Source organism: Lactuca saligna, chromosome 2 (genome assembly GCF_052625555.1).
Source record: "Lactuca saligna cultivar CGN05327 chromosome 2, ASM5262555v1, whole genome shotgun sequence".
Classification (NCBI taxonomy): domain Eukaryota; kingdom Viridiplantae; phylum Streptophyta; class Magnoliopsida; order Asterales; family Asteraceae; genus Lactuca; species Lactuca saligna.
The window spans coordinates 76,117,758-76,140,748 of record NC_136418.1 but is presented as its reverse complement, the minus strand read 5'-3'; the positions used below and the strand labels follow the sequence as shown (position 1 = coordinate 76,140,748).

Below are 22,991 nucleotides of genomic sequence, written 5' to 3'. Positions count from 1 at the left end.
TGGGTCCTTGTGAGCCTTTTACAGGACAGGGAATTGTAAGAGAAATATCAACCATATAGGTGTGTTTAATCAAAGTTGTTTCATCTTTTCTTTTACTAGTGAAAACTTTAATTTTAGTTGATTTAAGAGGACTGGAGTTTTTGGCTGAGGAACTGGAATTTAGAGAATTGAATTTAGAAGAGACACTAGATTCCCGGTTTTGTTGATCATACTTATAGGCAGAAGGACGGAAATTGCTATTCCATTTGCCATTGGATGAGGGACCGAAACTCTCCTTTCGGTTGTTGTAGGATGAAGGACCAAAACCGCCCTTGCGGTTGTAGTAGGATGTGGGACCGAAACTGCTCTTTCGGTTGTTGATGGATGATGGACCGAAACTACCGTTTCGGTTGTTTTCAGTCGAGGGACCGAAACTACCATTTCGTTTGTTTTCAGTCGTTAGACCGAAACCACCCTTTCGGTTCCTATTTTTTGAAGGACCAAAATCATCCTTTCGGTTCCAGTTGGTCGAAGGACCGAAACCTCCCTTTCGGTTCCTTGTGTCTTGTGATTTTTGCTTCTTTTCAATCCTTACAAAATCAGGATTTTAAGAATTCCAAAACTGTTTTCTCTCTGAGAGATTCTTCTTGTATCTCAGATTTCTTTGATTCTTACGATCAGCCACCTGTTTTGGATTTCTGTGAATGTTGGCCTTTCGTTTTGAAGCATGGGCACAGCATGCACTTTTTGCTGAAGAAGTATCACTAGTGGTTTGCACAGGTTCATCTAAAGGAGTTTTAGTTCCGCTTGTGCTCGGCACATCATACTTTGTAGGCTCATTTAGCGGTTCAGGTATGTATCTACATTTTACTCTCCATGAGGTTTTCTGAGAAAGACCCTTCGTCTCGTCTGCGTTGTCTATTGGGGTCGACCAGAAGAATTCATCACATCCACCAGCATTATCTTCTTCTACCATGGCAGTTAGTTCTGCAGTTTGTTATGGAGTGATACCATGTACTGTGTAGACTTGGTTTGGAGTGGTTTGTACCTTTTGGTACACAACAGCTTTAGCTTTGAGAGCTTTGGACTTGTTAGTAGAGGAACGAGCAAACTCAACAGAGTTTTCAGAGATTAGGTTCTTATGGGACTTGGGTTCGTTTTTGGCTAATTCAGAACAGTCCACCAAATCTTCTACAGAAATTTCACTCATGTCATCATCCTCATTAAGTTCAGATGTATTTTCAACATCAATTTTGTTTCTAAACTTAAATTGGCATTCAAGGAGTTAAATTTTTGTATAGTTTCCGCTCTCAATTTCAATATATCATTTTCATCTAGTAGATTTTTGAGCATGTCCTTGTGGTCCTTGGACTTTATGTAAGATTCAATTTTGTCCAGACCTATCTTATATGCTGGAGACACTTCGTCAGAAGATACAACGCTTTCACAGTTGTATGCTTCTGCATCGATTTCATCCTCCTTTAATTCAAGGAAAGATAAAATCATACGATGAATTTTCTTCCCTATTTCACAATCAAGATGCAACTGAGTGATGTTAAAATAAAGTCTCTTAGCAATTAAACAAAAAACATTTCTCTGCTTGAGAAGTTTAAGATTGTCTCTCTGCAAATAAATAGAATCATCTTTAGATCTAATTAATTCCTTTTCCTTTTGCTCGATCCACATTCTTCTTTCCTCACTCTTTGATGAAATCCTGCTGATTTGATCAGTTAGGTTAGAATTCGTGACACGGGTTTGGGTGAGACTACTACTTATGCTAGATAATTTTGACTTCAAATTATTTAATTCCTTTTCATAATTATTAGCATGTATTTTTAGAGAAGAAAGAATATCTTGTACCTTTTTGATCAACTCATCACATTCATTGATCTGAGCACTGACAGGCTTGGCAGCAAAACATATGTCCTCTCGCTCTCTTTCTTCTTCAACTCTCCCATCAGTTGTGTATCCTCTCATTTGGGACACACCCTCGGTTACTGCAAAGCATCTTCCCATTGACTGCTCTGCTTTTGCCATCATAGCTTTTCCCTGAGTAGGCTTCCTAACTTCATCATCCTCCGAATCTGTGGACCAGACCTCCACACCTCCAAACTCATCATTGTTGTTCGAACCCTGCACAATTAAAGCATTCATAGTAAAGTTATTAACAACAGACTTTCTTTTCTTTATCTCCTCCAATCTTCTCAGGAGGCTCACTTCCTCATCATCTTCGCTTGTCTTCTCTTCTTTCTTTCTCAGCATGCAGTCTTTAGTAAAATGATTTTTGCCTCCACAGTAATGACAGTTAAATCCTTAGTCGCCTCCAATTTTAGCTTCCTTCTTTAACTCTTTGGATTTTGATCCCATCTTCGGTTCCTCCTTGATCCGTTCGGCGTTATAACTTCCTTGCCAGTTTCGATTCTTGTTGGTTGGGAATTTCTTCTTGATGAATTTTCTGGGGTTTGACACCATCATTGCATATTCTTCGCTGGTTAGATCAAAATCAGCAAGATATGTTTCCTCTTCTTCTTCAACCGAGCTCTTTCCTTTGGAGACAAGAGCTAAAGAACCCAGAGCCGAGACCACATTCGTTTCCTTTGATAAAGAATTCTCATAGGATTTTAAAATACCCACAAGTTTTTCCAGAGAGTAAGACTTGAATTGTTCATGAGCTTTGACTGTTGACACAACAGCCATCCATTCAGATATGAGACCATTCATGAAAGTGACCTTTTGTTCAATTACCTTTCTTTCAATTCCATGCTTTATCATTTTACTCAAAAGATGATTGAAGCGATCGAAAGTCTGAACAAGTTTTTCTTCAGGCTTCTGCTTAAATTCACCAAACTCAAACAACAAGAGAGTTTGGATAGAGTGTTCCAGATCTTCATCTGTGGAATATAATTCCTTCAATCTATCCTAGATCTCCTTAGCTGTAGCACAAGAACTCACTAAACGAAACGTATCTGATTGTAAAGCAAACCTTATCATCCGTAGAGCTTTGATGTTGCCCTGAAACTTCTCTTTTTCATCCTGAGGAATGTCTTTGACGTCATTGACAAGCTGATTGTATTCTTTCTATGTTTTAACAATCTTTGATGTGCTAGAATGAGTGAATGGGCCTGAAGTGATTGCTTCCCAGATTAGATACCCATTGTCCTTTGATCCAATCACGTAATCTTCAAAATGATGCGTCCAGACTTCATAGTCTTGCGTATACAAGATCGGTATTCTTGTTGTAGACCCTATGCTGTTGGAGATATTTATCGGATTGGTTTGAGAATCGTCCATAGACATTGTGAATACTTTTGATCGAAAACCTGTAAAAGATCAGACTTGTAGTTTTTCGATTAGGGTTAGATTAACAATTAATGAGATACGCCAATAAAGAATGACGGCTCAATAAATATCAATCAATGCGGAATAAAAACCCTATGATCTTCTTCGACAGAAGAGGTGTGTATAGATTACACAGTCTCTCCTGCTCTGATACCAATTGATGAGTTCAAAACTCTTTGATCGTTTAGATCTTTCACAAGTATGATAAAAGAAATCTAACAGTTTAAGAACGAAATAAGAAAGAACACAGAGATTCAAAACTGAGTCACGCCTCAGCAGAGCTTGATAAAGAACTTCCGCTGTAGAGGCGAGCTAGGGTTTACAAGCAATGAAAACGAAAACAATAAAAACGATGTCTTCTAAGTATGCATGCATGCAGCTTATATACTAAACCCTAATACAAAATAATGCACGGCTGAACAGGCCCAATACCGGCATTCAAACTAGGCTATGGACCGAGCCCATGACGCAATCCACTAGACTCAACATGAAGGTTGGAGGCTGGAGAGGGAATGAGGAATGAAAAGTTAATGATACTTATATATGGACCAAACCTAAAAATTAACATTTGATTTTTTACCACGTACGCCCGGTGTACGCGGTGTATGCCCAACATACTAGGGTCCGCCCCAGTACGCTTAGCACACAACGTACACCCAGCGTACTAACCTCTTGGCCAAAAGGAATAGATGCCATCCTTTTTGTATCATAATTTCCCTTAAAAACACTGTATTGCCTTGTCTTGCCCATGCAAATGATAAACCACATATATGATTTACATATTCAAGAAAGAGATACTTAGGGGGTATTTGACAAAAAAAAATATTGCTTATTAGCTTATTTTTATCCAAATACTTTTAACTTATATCTATATAGAACCGCTAATAAACTCCTTAAATAAACTTAGCCAAACACCCTCTATTAAGAGGTATCTATCATTCCACTTTGGCATATCGATGACAAAATAGGTGGATGTCAGTTTTACATTTGTTGGGTTTGTAATTAGTAGTATGAGGCATATAGATAACTGGTGAACGATTAGAGAAAGACGCGATAATTTTTCTGTAAAATCTCTATTATGATTCAAGAGAGTCGACCTCTCAATTATGGAATACTATTGATCTTTTTTTCTGCAATCTTATCATTAAACTGCATCAGCATCCTACATATTTCTAAAGATAGACGTTAAAAATGAAAGATTTGCTTAAAAGGCTGAATACAAATCTCAAGTGTACCATATATAAATAATTAAATCTAGGTACAGATTTTGATATCCAAGAACGCAACAATCATCAAACATAAAATTAAACCATTCATTACATTCTCAAATAGCAGTACAAGATTATGTTGAAAACTTCATAATCATCAGTTTGAACAAAATAATACACATACCCAATTAAAGATTCTATAAACCCACTTCACCTAATAAGAAGAAACCAAGTTTAATAACTTTTCAACAAAGAATCATGAAAGGAGAAGAAACATAGGATATACAAATGCCAAATGATCAGCTTCTTTTAAGTATGTTCCAGCCTGGCGACGGTTGTTTATATGTAAGATCTTGTGTTGTGGACCCATAGTTTAAATCAAGATTGTGAAGTTGTTCCATGAGTTGAGACCTTCGTTCTTTGAAGAAATCAAGGCGAGTTGTTAATTCTACCAATGTGGAAGATGTTGCCAATTGTTGTCTTGGATAATCGTTCACCTACATAATTCATATATCTTTAAATGGTGAATCTTTTCGTGCAAAGATGAAAAAAAACAAAATGTTTTTACAAGAATGGCAAATTGAGGAAATGTATGTGAAATATAAAATGTTTTTAAATGCAAGAAACAACAATGTACTTTCATTGAAATTTTCTTCCTACTTTGAACAAAAAAACACCATCCTTGTCATTTTTTTGTCCAACATGTGATCTTTTTGCACAAAAAAAATGAAAAAGGTGGTCCCTATGGTTTTCGGTAATTTACGTGTTTGGTCCCTAACTTATTTTTTAACTCGGAAGGTTCCTACTGTTTGTTTTTTTTACGCGCTTGATCCCTATCTTACCTAAAAAAAGCTATTTTGCCCTTGATTTTTTAATTTATTTAAATAAAAACACCACCAACCCCAACCCCACCCCCTCACCTTACCTTACCTACCCCACCATTTTTTCCTAGTTAAATAATAGTCTTTTTAGGTAAGACAGGGACCAAACGCATAACAAAAACAAATAGTAGAGACCAAGCGCGTAACAAAAACAAACAGTAGGGACTTTCCGCGTTAAAAAAATAAGTTAGGGATCAAACGCACAAATTACCCCAAACCATAGGGGACCATTCGTGTAATTTACTCTTTTTTTTATAAAGTCAAACCTCAGCTGGTTTTGATGTAGATGGCATAATACCCACAGAATCAACAGCCCCAAAATCATCCATAGATAAACTTGTGGAAGCCTGTGTGTTACTTTTAGAATCACTCAAGCTTTGTGAGTCTAAAAATTGCTTATGAGTAGTAGTTTTCCTACTCTTGTTTCCATTCATTAGGGCTTGCCCTTTGATGTTTCTTAACTCTGCTCCCAATGAAGTTTCCTGTAAAGCATTAACAAAAGATACATGTAAATGTAATTCAATCATAAAAAAACGCAACAAGTTGTAAATTTTCACTAACAAGGGTATTTTGGTCTTTATATAGAAAAGGAAGAAGAATCAAATTGAATTCCTTCGACCCACCGTAGGAATCTGATGGAATTGGACTTTCATCCAAACATGCCATGGAATGGAATCTCGAATTCCAATTCCATTGGAATCCACGAAACAAAAGTATATAGATTTAAGAGATGGTTTAGAGTAGAGTTACCTCTGATCTTTGTTTTCTTTCATGGTTGATTATAGCAATAGTAGAATCAAAGCCTTGCTGAAAACCTCTCCTGCCAAAGAAAAGAAATGAATAATGCTAGACATAATCTATATGTGGCCTTTGATCTAATGATTGATATCATTAAATCTTTACACCTTTTCGATAGAGAAATTAATAAATAGGTATTTGTTGCAGTTAGTTAATAAAAGAAGTGAAAGAATGAATGGATAAGGACTGACTGTTGGAATCGATCAGAAGCATTAGAGAGAGAGCCATAATGATGTTGGCGTTGTTGATGAAGTTGTTGATGCAACTCTGCAACTTTATGTTTCAATCTGGCAACATCTGCTTCAGCAACAGCTATCTCCTCAAGCTCTGCCCTTGTCTTCAATTTCATTTCAAAAAATTTCATAAAAACAACACTTTTTATAAAACAAGAGGAAGAGAATAAAAAATAAAAAATAAAAAAAAACACCTTACCTTTGAATCCATGTTACGGGATCCTGACACCTGTCCAGATGACATGCTTAATCCGACTTCTAATGCAGCTCTTAAATCTCTCTCGGCTTGTAGCTGTTCTTGCAATCTTGAAACCTGTCACAATATAAAAAGTTGCTATTTGATCTCTTGTTTGTGGAAAAGACGTAAATGCCCTTCTCATCAAACATTGCCCTAGAAAGTTTGTCCAGTCCCATGCAGAAGGTTGGATTGGATTGGATGGGAGTGGATGAACTTTCTAGAGCTATTTTCGATGATGATGAGGAGGAGGGCATCTACGTCATTTTGCACATGATGGCATCAAATGGGGAAAGAAAGGAAGGAAGGCATATATATACGTCTTTTTCAAGTGCCAATCGGCGCTCATGCAATGCTTGCTTCCTTCTTTCCAAGCTAGCTTGAAGTATCGCATTTCCTCTGGCCTAAAAAATATTAAAATATTGATAATAATTAATTAATAAATCTTGTGAAGAATAAGCACTAAAAAAATCATGTTCATGAGTATTACTATTAATTACCTCCTTAGCGATTCTTTGTCGCAAGTCGTTTTTTGTGAGCTCAAGCCTTTGAAGAGCAAGTCTACAAACACAAAGACAACTTGTTACATTAAAACATATTCAAAAAGTAGCTAAATACACATTGAATATCATTAGATATCAATCATCAATAACAGATTTCTAGATGCCAGTTGATATATTTACAAAAGAAAAAAATGAACTTGCATGATATGAAATGTATTAAGGGGGAATTTGATTTGAGAATGTTCTGAAATTTATCAAAGGAATTGGAATACAAAAGAAACATAGTCTGTCACGAGTTGGATTGGAAGGAAATGGAATGGGAGCCAAGAATAATGATAAATAAATTTCAAAACTTTTGTTAAGATTTAAATATTTCTCGTCTATTGCAAATATAGATAGTTATGTATTTTTTTAATTCAATATATAATGAGGGTGTTTTGGTCTTTTTGTAGAAAAGGAAGAATGGTGAAGTCCATGAAACATGGAGTTTAAAGTATTTCTATGAAATCGAATTCCGTCTATTTGGCAACCAAACACCACATGGCTGGAATCTCGAATTCCGATTCCATCGGAATCCGACATGCCCTAAGAAATCAAAACAAATTAAAATGAAATGTCATGAAATCTTACTCCTCTTCTCCAGAAGAATCGATTGATTCCATTGATGGTGTCTTTCTGCCCTGAGGGAAATAAGTAACAACAAAAATAAAAAAAAATCAGCATAAAGGGAACTTGTAAAAAATCACAACCAAATAAAGTTCTATGAAGATTTTCCCCTTCCCATACACAAATTGTGATATTATTTATCAAATTCCGGTTTGAAACTCAAATAAAGAAGACCAAAATATATATTTTTAAAGGGCTAAATATATATATATATATATATATATTTTGTTTGTACTTTGTAAATCTACAAAGCAAAAGAGAAGTTACATTATTCCTTCCCCAAATTGTTGAACGTCTAGAATTATTGTTGGAGGCAGTTGTTAGTTTGGAAAGTGGAGTCCCAGTGCATGATTCATTGTCATTTGCCCTGTTTTGCTTCATTTGTTGCTCATTAATTTCAACAATAGAATCTCCAAGATGTTGTTGAGACTCTGCTAATAATGAATTTGATTTTTCTGCTGAATTAATGTTGTTTTTTGGGGACACCACATCTGATTCATCGCCTCCATATGCCTACATGCCAACCATCAACATATAAATTACTTCCACTTATTTGAAAATCTATATATATATATATATATATATATATATATATATATATATATATTTGGTTTTTAATGGGGACATTAATATCTACCCAAAAAATAGAGTTGTAGTTCTAATTCTTTTTCTAAGATACTGATGTCATGAGCTTTTGAAGTTAAAAACCTCTTAGAATTTTTGGTTTAAATGCAAGAAACAGCAATGCACTTTCATAGATATGTATATAACAGCATCCAAGTTTCATTTCAAAAGATCTACCCAATTATAGCAATGACATCCAAATTCAAAGCAATTTTCACTGCTGTAAATATAATTGGGTAGATTTTTCAAAGTACAATAATGTTATGTAGTAATAGGAAGAAATAACAAGGCATTAAATTTCTATTTCTTGCATTTAATCCAAAAAACTATAAAAGCAGATTTTTAACCCACAGAAGCTCATGAGATGAACATTTTTCATGAAAAAGAAAACAAAAAGTACATGTAGATAAGGTGATATTTAGTTATTGTTGGTTAATACTTAATATAATAGTGAGAAAGTACCTTAAAGTCATAAAGATCACTGCCAGCATAACCACTGCTTTCGCTCAATTTTCCACTAAAAACACGTTCAGGATCATCCTCTTCCTCATCATCATCAGTTTCCTGATCAGCTTCATTTTGTGCATCATGATAAACATTGTTTTTTATTTCCACATTTTCATCATCACTCGAATCTTCACTTCCACTAATGTCCCTAGAATCTGCTGACATAGAACATCTCAGCATCGCATCATCCTGAAACAAACCATAAATAAAGATTTAATCAATCTATTATTGTCAAACACAAGATATACCAACATACTTGTGTTTATTTATTTATTATAATAGACATAGAATCCTAGTATTAGCATAGCATCATTCTTTAAAAAAATCTACCCGATTATAGCGATTTCATTCAAATACAAAGCAAGTTTTATTGCTATAATAGGCTCGATTTTTTAAGTATCGCGTTTCAATAAGAACTTTTTTGAAGAGTAGTTAAAGAAATGAATGTATGTTGCTATTTCTTGCATTTAGTTATAGCATCCTACGTTTTTTTCTTCTTAGTACAACATTGTTCTTAGAAAAATCAACCCAATTAATTATATCAATGTCATTAGCAATTATCATTACCATAATAATAAGGTAAACTTTTGATATTACAATGTTCTAAGAACAAACATATTGAAAGTATAATTGGGTAGATGGTTAAAAGTAAACAGTTGTAATAGAAAGAAGAGAAACTTACATCAAAGATAATATCATACTCCTCTAGTAGAGTTGCAATAATAGATTGAGCATTATTAGCAGCATTAGCAGCAGCAAGCAACTGAGCAGAATTGTTGGGATTATTATTATTGTTATTATCAAAATCATCCTCCAACTCACATTCCCCAGCTAAAAGTGGGCGTAATAGCAATGGTGCCATGCAAGCAGCAACTGCTGATGCTGTCATTAGGTTTTCAGAAGTATGCAAGGAAATCGTGTGCATCATCTTCAGGATTCTGCAATTCAATTCAAGGCTTTCAATTTTAAAATAACTGAAATAATATATGTATGTGATCAAGCAAACATGATAAATGTACATTCAAATGAGGACTAGAGTAATTTTTAGCTCTTACAGACATAATGATTTTTACAGTTTACCGAAATTTGGATTTGTATATAGTTAATTAGTTATAGTATAACAACATTCTCTTTTTTTTGTAATCAGCCAACATATAAATTACTGCTTGTAGCTTTACTTGCTCATTCATTATTACTCAGGGAAAACAAATGACGAACTGAAATTAAAAGACTTTGTAATTAAAAGGGTTAAACGCAAGAAAGAGCAACGTACTTTCATTGATTTGTTTATTATAGCATTGTACTTTCATTCTTCAAACTACAACAATGTATTTTGACAAATCTACCCAACTATAGCAATTTCATCCAAACATGAGTAGATTTTCCAAAATATAACGTCCAAACAAGAAAAAATTCGATAGAACAATGCTATAATTGTAGATTCTTATGCCTTAAATTAAGAAAAATCTTGAAAGTGCAATGTTAAAAAGAATTGAATGTATGATGCTATATAATATACAAATAAATGAAAGACCATTGCTACTTTTGTCCTAAAAAGATTAAGCCAAAAAGAGTATATAATACGAAAGAGAGAAGGATTACCTTTGCAACAAACGCCTGTTTGGTTCAGGAAATGTTTCCAAGATTGCAGCACGCATAGCATTTACTCGGGATTCCTTCTGATCAATTTCTTCATCAAGCAACAAGGATACAATATATAATATTATTATCAATAACAGTAATAGTAATAGTATTTACACATGTAACAAACAACTATGTGCTACCCTATAGACATACTTCTTAGAAATACAGATTATCAGCATTTTTTCAACCTGATTAATTTAAATCAAGTGAAAGGGTGAAACTACCCATGTAACATAACAGATAACTACATGATACCCTAAAAATTAAGAGCATTCAACATCATATACATTTTTTTTTAAAAACCGTGTAATTATCGGTGGAGTTGCCTAGAAAATTAAGAAAACAAAGTTTAATACTTTAAGTATAGGGTAAGGGAAGGCAAACTCACTATAAGCTTCCAATAAAGCAGTGCAGCAGGAAGCAGGAACAGGTGATGAGGGTAGCTCTCGAAGAACATGCTGCAAATGAAAGAGCTTCATAATCAATAACTAAAACAAGATCCAAACTAAGCACCTTTCAAGTTCAGTTTCTTTTTCTTCCCTTTTTGAAGTCAAATTTGTAAAATATCAAGACTCAATAGGGAAAGCATTCTTTCCCAGATTTTCTCTATTAAGTCAAACAGATACACCCATATATAGCTTACTGGATTAAGTCATATCCCATTAAGTCAAAAAGAAAACAACACCTTAATCTTGTAAGCTATATACGTACAGGTGTTTCTTGCTGACTTAATGCAGAAAGAACAACTTAATACAGTAAGTCACTGAAAAGAATATTTTTTTTTACAAATTTGCCTATATTCTATTTTCCCACCATTTTCTAAGTGTGCCATTGTTTTCTAAAAGAAAAAATAGGAGGGGAAAAAAATAAAGAAAAGAAAAGGGGCTTTAAGTGAAATGTAGTAAGTACCTTAACACAATCACCAACAACGTGTGCATCCTCATCAGCACTGAATTCAGTTTTGCCTACAACAAAGATAAAGTAAGCTTTGGTATATAAGCTGCTAGACTACTCAACAAAAATAAGCAAAAATGAAATAAAACAAGATGCAATTTATTTCAAATCATAAGGTAATAAAATGAGTCGTTACATTTCATGATCATGTTTGGTAATGGTATTTCAGTTGGCATATAGAATTTTTATAGTATGTAAACACAATGTTGTATAGTTATATAAGTTATAATTAATGAACATTCAATATACCAAATTATAAAACTAAACATAATAAAAAAAGCTCATTAAACCCAAATAAGATTAAGATATATTGCCAAGTTATTTTTGGAAAGATAAAATTGTAATTTAATTAAAATCATGTGATCTTTAAAAATTGATTTGTGACTAAAAATTACATAAATAAAAATGGGTTATATTGCAGTTTCTCATTCCATTCCAAGATAAGAAACACTACAAGTTAAAAGAAACAGCTTTTCTTCATTCCAATTAGGATTTAGGCAAAATATAAATTAAAAGAAAGAAAGGAAACCTGTTTCATATTCTTGAACCCTGCGATCAACCTCCTCTACATCAGCAGCTTGTCTCAAGATTCCTTCTACTTTGCTTCCTGTTAGTTACATAATATAATACCATTTTATTTTACATTTATATGGGAATACTACTACAAGTTAAAATTAGCACAACATAAAGACCTTCATTATGTTTCCTAGCAATTCAAGCAATAGAAGCTTCTTATTATATTAGCTCAATCTCCTACTTTTTTTTAAGAAATAGCAACATATTTGTTTTTTTATAACATCCTACTTTCTACTTTGCTTCCTATTACAGCATTGTACTTTGAAAAATCTACATTTGGGTAGATTTTTCAAAGTACAGTGTCCTAAAAAAGAAAAGTACATTGCTATTTCTTGAATGTAATTCTTATCTAACACATAACTTTCTACATGATTCCATAACATTTTTATTTTATCATTCGGAAAGAAGCTTACCATGTTTCTCAAGAAATCTAAGTGCTTTCTCAAGGAAAGATGGGCCTCCATCTATGTCCTCCAATGCTAGCAATATTGGTCTTCCAACAACCAAAGACTTAATCGGTCTTTTATTACTCCCTGAAAAAAAATAATAAAAAAAAAATCTAAGAATTTTAATTGACGTAAGTGCAATATACAGCATCTACTTGTTGTTTTTCTTGTATTTGACTCTTATATCAAAACCAAGTAACCTGGAAAAATGTCTTTTTTTTTTGTTTTCTACAGGAGATAGTTAAGTGACTTAATCGATAAATGATGCAAGTACAAGCAGAATAAATGACTTTTTACATTCATGATCCACAATGCAATTAATTTTTAGTAAAAGAAAACGTTGTGAGAATGAATGTTGACAAACATTGATAGAAGGGGCCTTCAGTGGAATCTGTAGTATCATTCCGGAAGATTCCATTTTGTCCCATAACAAGAGCTGCATTTGGTGCTTGTGATAAAGCATGTTCAAGAGCTGTCTTCCACTCATACAAATCCTCTGAAGTCTCTGCCTGAAATTCGAATTAGCAATATCTTAAATTCTTAATCTTAGGTGTACATGGTAATGTATATGAAAAGTTTATATTATATGTAAATGTAGATACAATGTATCAATTGAAAGAATAGCCTAAAAAACATATGATTAATGTAAAACCTTGAGAGTAAATGCTCGCCCATCTCGTCCATCAGGGAATAAAACAGTTAGAAGCTTTTTGTCCTCTCTAACAACAACACTGAAAGCAAAAATTCACATAATTTAGTAGATGTTAAATTGATGTTTTCTTCAATAAATATAAATATAAACCACATAAACAACATTACCTTCCAGAATTGTTCAAGTCAATTCCCCCCAATGTCAGATTTACTTCACTTCCTCTCTGAGTCTGAGGAAGTGCACTCTAAACAAAACACAAGTTATAAATTCAGTCACTGAAACAAAAAGGTTAAGAGCAAGAAATAGCAATGTACTTTTGGTGATTTGTTGATTATAGCATCCTACTTTTAATTGTTTCTATCCAATTAAAGAAATCCCAATTTTAATTGTTTTTAATTATAGCATCCTACTTTTAATTGTTTCTATTACAGTATTGAAGAGTGAAAGAACTATCCAATTAAAGAAATCCCATTGAAATACAAAGCAATACTATAACTAGGTAGATTTTTCAAAGAAAAAAAAAAAAAAAAAAAAAGTAAAATGCTATAATTGGGTAGATTTTTCAAATTATAATGTCTTGATAAGATAAAAGAATTGGAAGTACAATGCTACCATTGGAGATTTTCAAAGTACACTGATTTAATAAGAAAAAAGAACTGAAAGCACAATTTTGTGATAAAAATAAATACAAGTAGGATGCTATAATACATAAATAAAATAAATCTGTTGCGATTTTTTGCATTTAGCTCATAATAAAAAGTGAAACACAAGTTACTGAAGACACAGAAATGTGAAACCTCGAACTCATTGAAGTCTCTAAAGTATAGAATCCCTCAATCATCAAACTATAAGAAACTCATAATGTTAAGCGTTTCCAAAATTGGATAGATTTTTAAAGAATAATGTCCTTATAATAAAAAACCTTAATAAGAAAAAAAAATGGAAGTACATTGTTGTAATAGAAAGAAATTAGAGTAGGATGCTAAAATACAAATGTAAATGAAACTACATTGCTATCTCTTGCATTTATCCCAAAAATAAAAGCTTTTTTGTTGCATGAATGTCTAATGTCTTGTGTTATACACTATAGGCCCTTTAACTTTTGAAATCTACACCTCATCTCTCATTGGGTGGGATGTGTAAAATATAAACACAATGCAATGTGTAATCATCTATAAGTATGAAAAAACAAACTCATCATTGCAATTTGCAAAATCTAAGGATTGCATCGGGTGAAGTGAATCTTATAGATTCTATTGAACCATCATGAGTGAAATTCACTAATTCAGTAACAGAGTATATATACATTAATACATTTTGATCAAGGATTGAGAACTTTTGGAGAAAAAAATGTTTCAATAACAAGAAAAAGCATCAATATTTCCTGAAAAAAAAAAGTAATCAAGAGAGATGACTGACTGGATCATTTTTGAAGAACACCAGAGAAGTGCGTGTGAGAATAAACCAACGCTTCTTCCATGACTTCCAGCCCAATCCTGCAGCAGCAAATATTAGTCAAGAAAAAAAAAATTATATTCTTATATAAATTATTTTCAGAGTCATTGAGCATGAATTGGAGGCGCAAAGAGAAGCTACAATCTAGGCAATATGCATCAAATAAACAGAATGTTACATATTTGCTTTTTGTTTAAGTCCATACATAGATTGTCAAGAAACTTCTGAACTGTTGTGTATCATAAGTTCGAACAAGCAGAAGAATTTTTACTCACCTTTAGAGGATATGAACAGTGGCCCACTCTTGAAAACCTATACATTTTCCACAAAGAGTTGAAAGATATAAGAAAACTTATTATACAGACAGGATTGTTGTTAAAAAACCCAATCTTCTTCGTGATAGACTGATTAGAATTAACAAAAACAAAGGTGAAAACTTGAAATTGGAAGTGGGGTTTTGCAACAAAATATATTATATTTCCAAAATTATCCAATTTAAGCTTGAAACAGAAGCAAGTCACAGAAACGTCAAATTAAACCATACGCATCTACTTTGCTTCGTTATTACTTCCTCTATTCCGAAGGGAAAGAAAAGGTAAAGCTCGACTTTGGATGCTGAACATGGTATTGGTTTGACCTCAAATTTGACATGGATTTTGAGCTCTTAATTTTAAAAGAATAATTGAAGAACGCGAAGGGATGTAGAACATCATAAACAAATTCTCGAAATTAGAACAAGTTCGTCTTAAATTTGTAACAAAACCCAAACCCAATTCGTAAGCGGAAAGTATGACGTAACACTGTTTTTCGATGATTCCCTGAAACAAGAAAAACACTAAAACAATACCGTGTTTGTCGCTCCAATTCGGGGACGCGTGAATGTCGCCAATGAAGCAGACATTCTTAGAAAACATTGACGGCGAAAAAATTAAACATTGAGATGAGAGTTGTAAACTATCCACGAATGAGTCGAACCCAGATCGAAAACCCAACTACAGTGCTAAAGTAATCAGCGAAGATCTGATTTGAGGTGGGCTTCAGATTAAAGAGATGGTGCAGGTGAAGGCGGAAGATGGAGATGATGAAAAACCCACAAAAGGAGCAACAAAAGCTAAGCTGTGTGACCCTTCTCTCTCTCTCTCTCTCTTGAGTTTCTGTCGAGAAACGTTGGATTAGGTAATAGCGGCATTTGGTCTTTAATGGGAGACTTAACTTCGACCCGTGATTCGAGGGGCAGTCAAATATTTGCTGGTGGGAGTTACGACTTACAGTTGCTGATAACGCCACAAGTAAATTTCAAATCACTAACAAAATTTACATTTTCAGTCCCTCGTGTTCACCTCAAATTCTTTTAAATGTACATAGCAATGCGCCTAAAAATGGAATAATTGTTTAAACTTCAAACATGTGTATTTGTTATTTTTAATGTTATACAAAACAAACATAAAGGGGGTAGGCAATATAAGCCAATAGTGGGTCTAGGCTCACCGGCATAAAATTAGGGGAAAATGATTTATAAGGGTAAGAATGTTTCAGAAATTTTCAAAAAAGACCATTGAAGTTTTGGTTGTTCAAAAAATATCATCCAAGTAAGGGTGTTGTATAAAAAACAACAAAGAAAGTATACCATTTGTTCAAATGTTACCTAATGGTAACCGGTTCTTGTGGTTTGCTTGATGAGTAGGATTAAAAAATTGGTGAGGTGGCCTAAAATTAATGACATGGCATTTATGTGTATTTCTTTAAAGGAAATTTGTCACAACTAGGAATTCTGATGCGTTGTAAAGCAATTAACAAGGATAACATTGTAACTAAAACTTGTAAGCATGTATGATGCTTACTCAATGACAACAAAATTCCATCAAACACTCTATACAAACATTTAAATAGTCAACAAAAAGTTAGAAACCCTAAAAATCCCGGTTTAAGTCCATTATGGACTAGGATTTCCTTATTACCTAATGGACCAATAATCTTCCAATTTGACTATTTTGGGCTTAGAACTTTTAAATGGGCTCTAATTGGACTCACTCTCATGAGACTTAACCTTTTTGAGCCTTATAATCCTAAAATGGACTAGTTTATCTTTAATGGGCCTTATTGGGCCATAACAAATCCAATTAGCTTTAATGGACTCAAATCCATTCCTTTATGCTAAATTGGGCCGTAAACACCCCTACAAGCCCAATGGGCCGAAAAATAGTTATTTAGCCTCATAATTTGGAGCAAGACTTAGAATGGGCCTAAGATGATTCCTTTCCCCTACCTTAGCCTATTTCGGCCCAACAACAACAAAAAAAATGAAAAATGAATTGGATAGAAGAGAGTTGACTAGGAGATGCCACCTCAATAAAATCCATCATGTATATATGCAATGATTCCCATACATCCATGCAAGTCATCTCACATCTCTCTTTCCCTCTCTCTTTTTCTTCCTCTCGGTCGATGCTACCCACACACACACATCACCATTGTAAACTACTTCAAACACTCTCTAGAGAACCTTCATCCTTCCTCCAAATTTTCGAGAACCATAAGGGCTTCAAGAAAGAATCTCATTCAAAAATCACTTCCAACTACATAGTAGTGGTAAGATCTTGCAAACATGTTTTCCTTATACACTAAATCACTCTTCTTACTGTTGGAATAGTGTCTAAGGCTATAACTATATTCGGTGGTGCATGGTCCTTTTGGGTTGCCTTCACCATAGCAACTTGAAGGATGATTTGTTAAGAGAGAGTAAATATTATAAGGAATAATATTTAGCTATTTGATTAATATAAGTCATAAATTAATTGGTATTAATTTGGTGACTTAAAGAGATTAATTAAATAAGAGGGTATAAACTGTCAATTGTTTGATAGTTAGACTTTGGACTAAATCTATTAGGGTTGACTTTGGACGGTTTCTAAGAGCTTTAGGATAGCTCAAAATAGTCCATAAGGATATCTATGGAATGGATTTGGATAGCCTTAAGTGAAGATTATCCAATTAGGGTTTAGGGTGAAACCCTTAAGGAGTCTACAAGTATAAATAGGCCCTTGGGATGTGGAATTCGTGTACAACCTTTCAGAACCTAAAGCAAGGAACCTCTGGTCGAATTCCATCCCCTCTCCTCTCTCCTAAATCATCTTGCTTGCTATTGGTGTTTGTAAGCCATTAGAGGAGTGACAATTGTGACTCTAGAAGCTCCAAGACAAGAAGATCAACAAGGAACTCAAAGGTATGATTCTAGATCTGTTTTAATGTTGTTGTTTAACCTAATTAGCCATTAGAAGTCTTGGATTCAAAGCATGTTTAATTAGAAAGCCTAGATCCAAGCAATAGGGTTTTGCATGCACACATAGGAAAGTTCTTATGGCTAAAACCCAACAGTGGTATCAGAGCCTAGATTGGTTTTCTTTAAATTGTTGCTTGAATAACTGAAACAAACCTGCAAAATTCGATTTTTTGGGTTTTGAGTCACTGACTCGTCGAGTTCCAAGGTGGACTCGTCGAGTAGGCCTGACTCGGCGAGTCCCCTTGTGCACTCGGCGAGTCCAAGCGTCAGATAGGGCCAGATTCGGGATTTCTTTGTGTTTATCTTATCCAAACTTTCCATAAACTAATTAGATCAATATGAATCCGATTTCTTGATAAATATAAGTGTTATCTTGATCTAGTTAAAGGTAATTATCAACTAATTAAATATTTAGTTTCCTTATATGATAATTAATTAATTATTTAGATTATTTTTGGTAATTATCTTCAAAGAAATCAAAGATAAATCAAATAAAGATAATTAAGATATTAATTGTTAATTGAAATTATTTGTTATTTGATCCTCCATGTTTTTTAAATGTTTAAAACCTACCCTATAGCTTTGAAATTTATATTTGTGATTAAAAGCATTAATTTAGACAACTTAAATTTCAAACCCTAGATTTTGAAAAAGTTTAAAATACAACCCTATACTTATATGATATTATTAGAATAATATATATATATATATATATATATATATATATATATATATATATATATATATATATATATGTATAACTAAATGCTAGTTTTACCGCTAGTAGGCCTCATTCACGAAGCCAATCTATAAGGTGGGTATAAGGTTGCGGCCTATAAAATGGCGCTTAATGGGTGTACACTCACACCCACCGCTTGCTTGATTGGTGGAGGGTCGTTAGCCGAACGGGTAGGATAGGGCAACCTCATCCTCTCATTAAAAGTATAATAAGAAATACGAAGTAACTAAATCTTTTTTTAAATTTCCCAATCTTAGTTACTTTAGGAAAAGTGAATTGATGCAATCCCATGAAATTACACTTTGCACCTTGCTAAGATGTTAGTGGAGCGTGTGTGGTTTACCGGCACACTAATTGGTTCTAAGCGAAGGTGGCAAAGGGTGATTCATTGTTTATCATAGTTCGATGGAGCGTGTGTGGTTTACCGGCACATCGAATAGGTGATCGTAACAATGAAGGCACCATGTAAATTTGCATGGTAATTCACACCCGCTTTGTGATCCTCGACATCCCAGTCACAAACAAGAGGGGCATATCGAGATTTAAACATGCCATTGAATAGTTCAATGAATCTCATCCGAACCTAGGAATTCTCAAAACACTTAGGACCAAAAGTTTAAGTTTTGATGGAGAATTAGTGAATCGTCATTCACTTACCTTCAATTTATTTACATGTTGGATTACGGCATCCCTTTTCTAGTATGTAAATGTTATTGTTGGATCCTAGCCCTATTTTTTCTTATTGGGTGATAATTAGGGATTCTTGTTCTAATCTATCTTTGTCCTTTCTATAGATGTCAAACGCAAACAACGCTGCTGCAAGTTCTTTCACGTTGATGAGCCTTTGCCAAAAGGTCACCTTCGATGGAATGAACTTTGGCGAATGGATAAGATACATTCGCACCATTGCTCGCTATGAGGATAAAGAGTATGTCCTCGACGAGAAGCTCGAGAAAATCAACCCCGAAATTGCTACTCCCGCTGAAATCACCGCCTTTGAAACCCATGAGCGAGATGCGACGAAAGTACATTGCATCATGATCGCCACCATGAACTCCGAGTTCCAAAAGTCCTACGAGGACATGTATCCATACGAGATGCATCAAGACTTGTTGGAGAGGTGCCACCAAAACGCGAGACAAGAGCGTTACGAGATCTTCACCAACATGATTTCCGCTAAGATGGGTCATGGAGAATCTCTTACCGTGCACTTGCAAAAGATGCAAAGGTATGTCGACCGCCTTCGCAAGTTAAACGTTGACTTCGGCGAAGACTTGGCGATCGACATGGTGCTTCACTCTTTGCCTCCGATGTATAATCAATTTAGGATGACCTACCACATGAACAAAGAGGAGGTCACTCTAAGTAAGCTCCAAGGTCTCTTGAGGGTTGCTGAGAGCAATTTCAAGGACAAGTCTGTTGCACCAACTCCCAATCCGTCTGCTGCTCCTGTCTTGGCTATTGGTCAAGGGAAGGGAAAGAAGAGGAAAGCTTCTTCAAATAACTATCGAAAGGTGAAAGCCCGAGATGGTTCCTCTTCTAGTGGGACAAAAGTTGATCCCTCTAAGCCCTGCTCTAACCCGAAGGAGGCAGAGTGCCACCACTGCCACAAGATAGGACATTGGAAGCGAAGCTGCCCGGACTACCTGCAAGCCATCAAGGAAGGAAAGATCAAGCCATCTTTCGCAGGTATATATGCAATAAAATCTAACGATTCTAATCATGCTATTTCTTGGGTTCTTGACACCGGTTGTGGTTATCACATTTGTTCTAATGTGCAGGGACTAAGAAGAAGTAGGGATGTGGAGCAAGGAAGAATCAATCTAATCATGGGGAACAGAAAATCGTCGCCTGTGACCAAGATTGGAGTGTATTCTTTAGTGCTTAAGAATAGTTTAGTTTTAGATTTGAACAATTGTTGCTATTCGCCAGAAATGGCTAGAAACATCATTTCATTTCATGGTTTATATAGACAAGGTTTTAGATTTTCTTTTAATAATGAGAATGGTTCTATTTTGGCTTATCTAAATGGTGTCTTTTATTTTGAAGCTATACCATGTAATGGAATATATGAAACTGTTATGATTGTTGATAACTTAGGAAATGATGTTTTGAATATTGATTCTTCCACTAGTATGGATAAAGCATCCTTGTGGCATTGTCGTCTTGGACATGTCAACAAGAAACGCATAGCCCAACTCCAAAAGGATGGAGTGTTGGAGTCATTCGACCTTAGGGAAGATGACACATGCGAATCTTGTTTACTTGGAAAGATGACTAAATCACCCTTCACGAGTACTTGTGAAAGGGGTGAGGGACTATTAGACCTAATACATACCGATGTATGTGGACCTTTTAGATCAACCACGAAGGATGGGAACCGCTTCTATGTGACCTTTACCGATGATTATAGTAGATATGGGTATATCTATTTAATCAAGCAAAAGTCAGAAACCTTTGAAAAGTTCAAAGAGTTCAAGAGTGAAGTGGAGAATCAATTGGGCAGGAAAATCAAGATGCTTCGATCCGATCGAGGAGGAGAGTACCTAAGTCTTGAATTCCACGATTATCTCAAGGAGTGTGGAATAGTTTCGCAATTGACGCCTCCTAGGACACCGCAGTTGAATGGTGTGGCAGAAAGGCGTAATCGAACCTTATTGGATATGGTTCGCTCTATGATGAGTCGTGCTTCACTACCTATCTTCTTTTGGGGGTATGCCTTAGAGACTGCCGCCCATATCCTTAACCGAGTCCCTACTAAGAAGGTTGCCAAAACACCTCACGAGATGTGGACGGGGAAAGCTCCCTCGTTGGCACATATCAAGGTTTGGGGTTGCGAGGCTTTCGTAAGACGAGATACTCACGACAAGCTTGAACCTCGAAGTGAGCGATGTATTTTCATCGGCTACCCGCAAACTTCCTTTGGATATCTCTTCTATAGACCGAAAGATAATGTTATCTTTGTTGCGAGGAGAGGAGTTTTCCGAGAGCGAGAACTCATAAGCCAAGGAGACAGTGGGAGGCAAATCGAACTTGAAGAGATTCAAGAATCGATAGATGAAGGAACCTCCACCGCTGGCGTTCAACCCGAGGAGGAAACTCCGGTTGAACCGATTGACGAATCCTTACCTCTTAGACGCTCCGATAGATTTAGAGTTCAACCTCAGTTTTATGGTTTTCATATTACTACCGAAGGGGACACGTATATTAGTGATGGTACACTAGTAAATCTTGATGAACCTAATAGCTATAAGGAAGCCATGGCAGGCCCGGAGTCTGCGAAATGGAAAGAGGCGATGGATAGCGAGATCCAATCCATGTACGATAACCAAGTTTGGAATTTGGTTGATTACGTGCCCGAACGTAAGACCGTAGGGTGCAAGTGGATCTTCAAGAAGAAGACCGACGTGGATGGGAACGTACACACATACAAAGCACGATTGGTTGCGAAGGGCTTTACTCAAACTCCCGGAGTTGACTATGATGAGACCTTCTCGCCAGTTGCGAAGATTAAATCTATTAGAGTGATGCTAGCAATTGCCGCATTTCATGATTATGAGATTTGGCAAATGGATGTCAAGACCGCTTTCCTTAACGGAAAGTTGGCTGAGGATGTTTACATGGCTCAGCCAGAGGGGTTTGTGGATCCGAAGCATCCGAATAGAGTGTGTAAGCTTGAGAAGTCCATTTATGGACTTAAGCAAGCGTCTCGCAGATGGAATCTTTGCTTCGATGAGAAAGTCAAAGAGTTTGGATTTGTACGAAGCGAAGACGAATCTTGTGTATATGTCAAAGCCAGTGGGAGTGCAGTAAGCTTCCTCGTTCTATATGTCGATGACATATTACTCATAGGAAACGACATCCCGACTCTGCAGGAGGTTAAGTCCTGGCTCGGGAAGTGCTTCGCTATGAAGGACCTCGGAGAGGCTTCTTACGTTTTGGGAATAAGGATAGTAAGAGAAAGAAGTAAGAGACTAATTGGACTTAGTCAGAATACTTACTTAGAGAAGGTACTAAAACGTTTTAGTATGGAAAACTCAAAGAAGGGAGAACTACCGATACAAGGAAATGCCAAGTTGAGTAAGACTCAAAGTCCGAGTACCGAAGCTGAGATAGCAGAAATGAGCCGAGTACCATACGCTTCCGCAGTTGGCTCAATCATGTACGCTATGACTTGTACTCGCCCTGATGTAGCCTTCGCTTTGAGCATGGTTAGCAGATATCAAGGGAATCCTGGCAAAGCACATTGGATTGCGGTGAAGAACATCCTTA

At 35.3% G+C, this 22,991-nt stretch overlaps 1 protein-coding gene across 1 annotated transcript; it reads right to left on the bottom strand.

Moving 5' to 3' along the window:
* Nucleotides 1–4,613: 4,613 nt before the first annotated feature.
* On the bottom strand, nt 4,614–15,887 carry LOC145031084 (rho GTPase-activating protein 7-like). The gene is made up of 22 exons (XM_078979562.1): nt 15,548–15,887; nt 14,976–15,012; nt 14,665–14,741; nt 13,413–13,489; nt 13,246–13,324; nt 12,958–13,102; nt 12,561–12,680; nt 12,101–12,178; nt 11,527–11,582; nt 11,006–11,075; nt 10,576–10,663; nt 9,656–9,911; nt 8,929–9,162; nt 8,110–8,355; nt 7,807–7,856; nt 7,174–7,234; nt 6,994–7,077; nt 6,638–6,751; nt 6,397–6,542; nt 6,158–6,227; nt 5,674–5,889; nt 4,614–5,023 (listed from the first exon to the last, which is right to left on the bottom strand). Exons 1-22 carry the CDS (start codon nt 15,599–15,601, stop codon nt 4,826–4,828), a joined length of 2,556 nt encoding a protein of 851 aa, XP_078835688.1. The 5' UTR covers nt 15,602–15,887; the 3' UTR covers nt 4,614–4,825.
* Nucleotides 15,888–22,991: the final 7,104 nt, after the last annotated feature.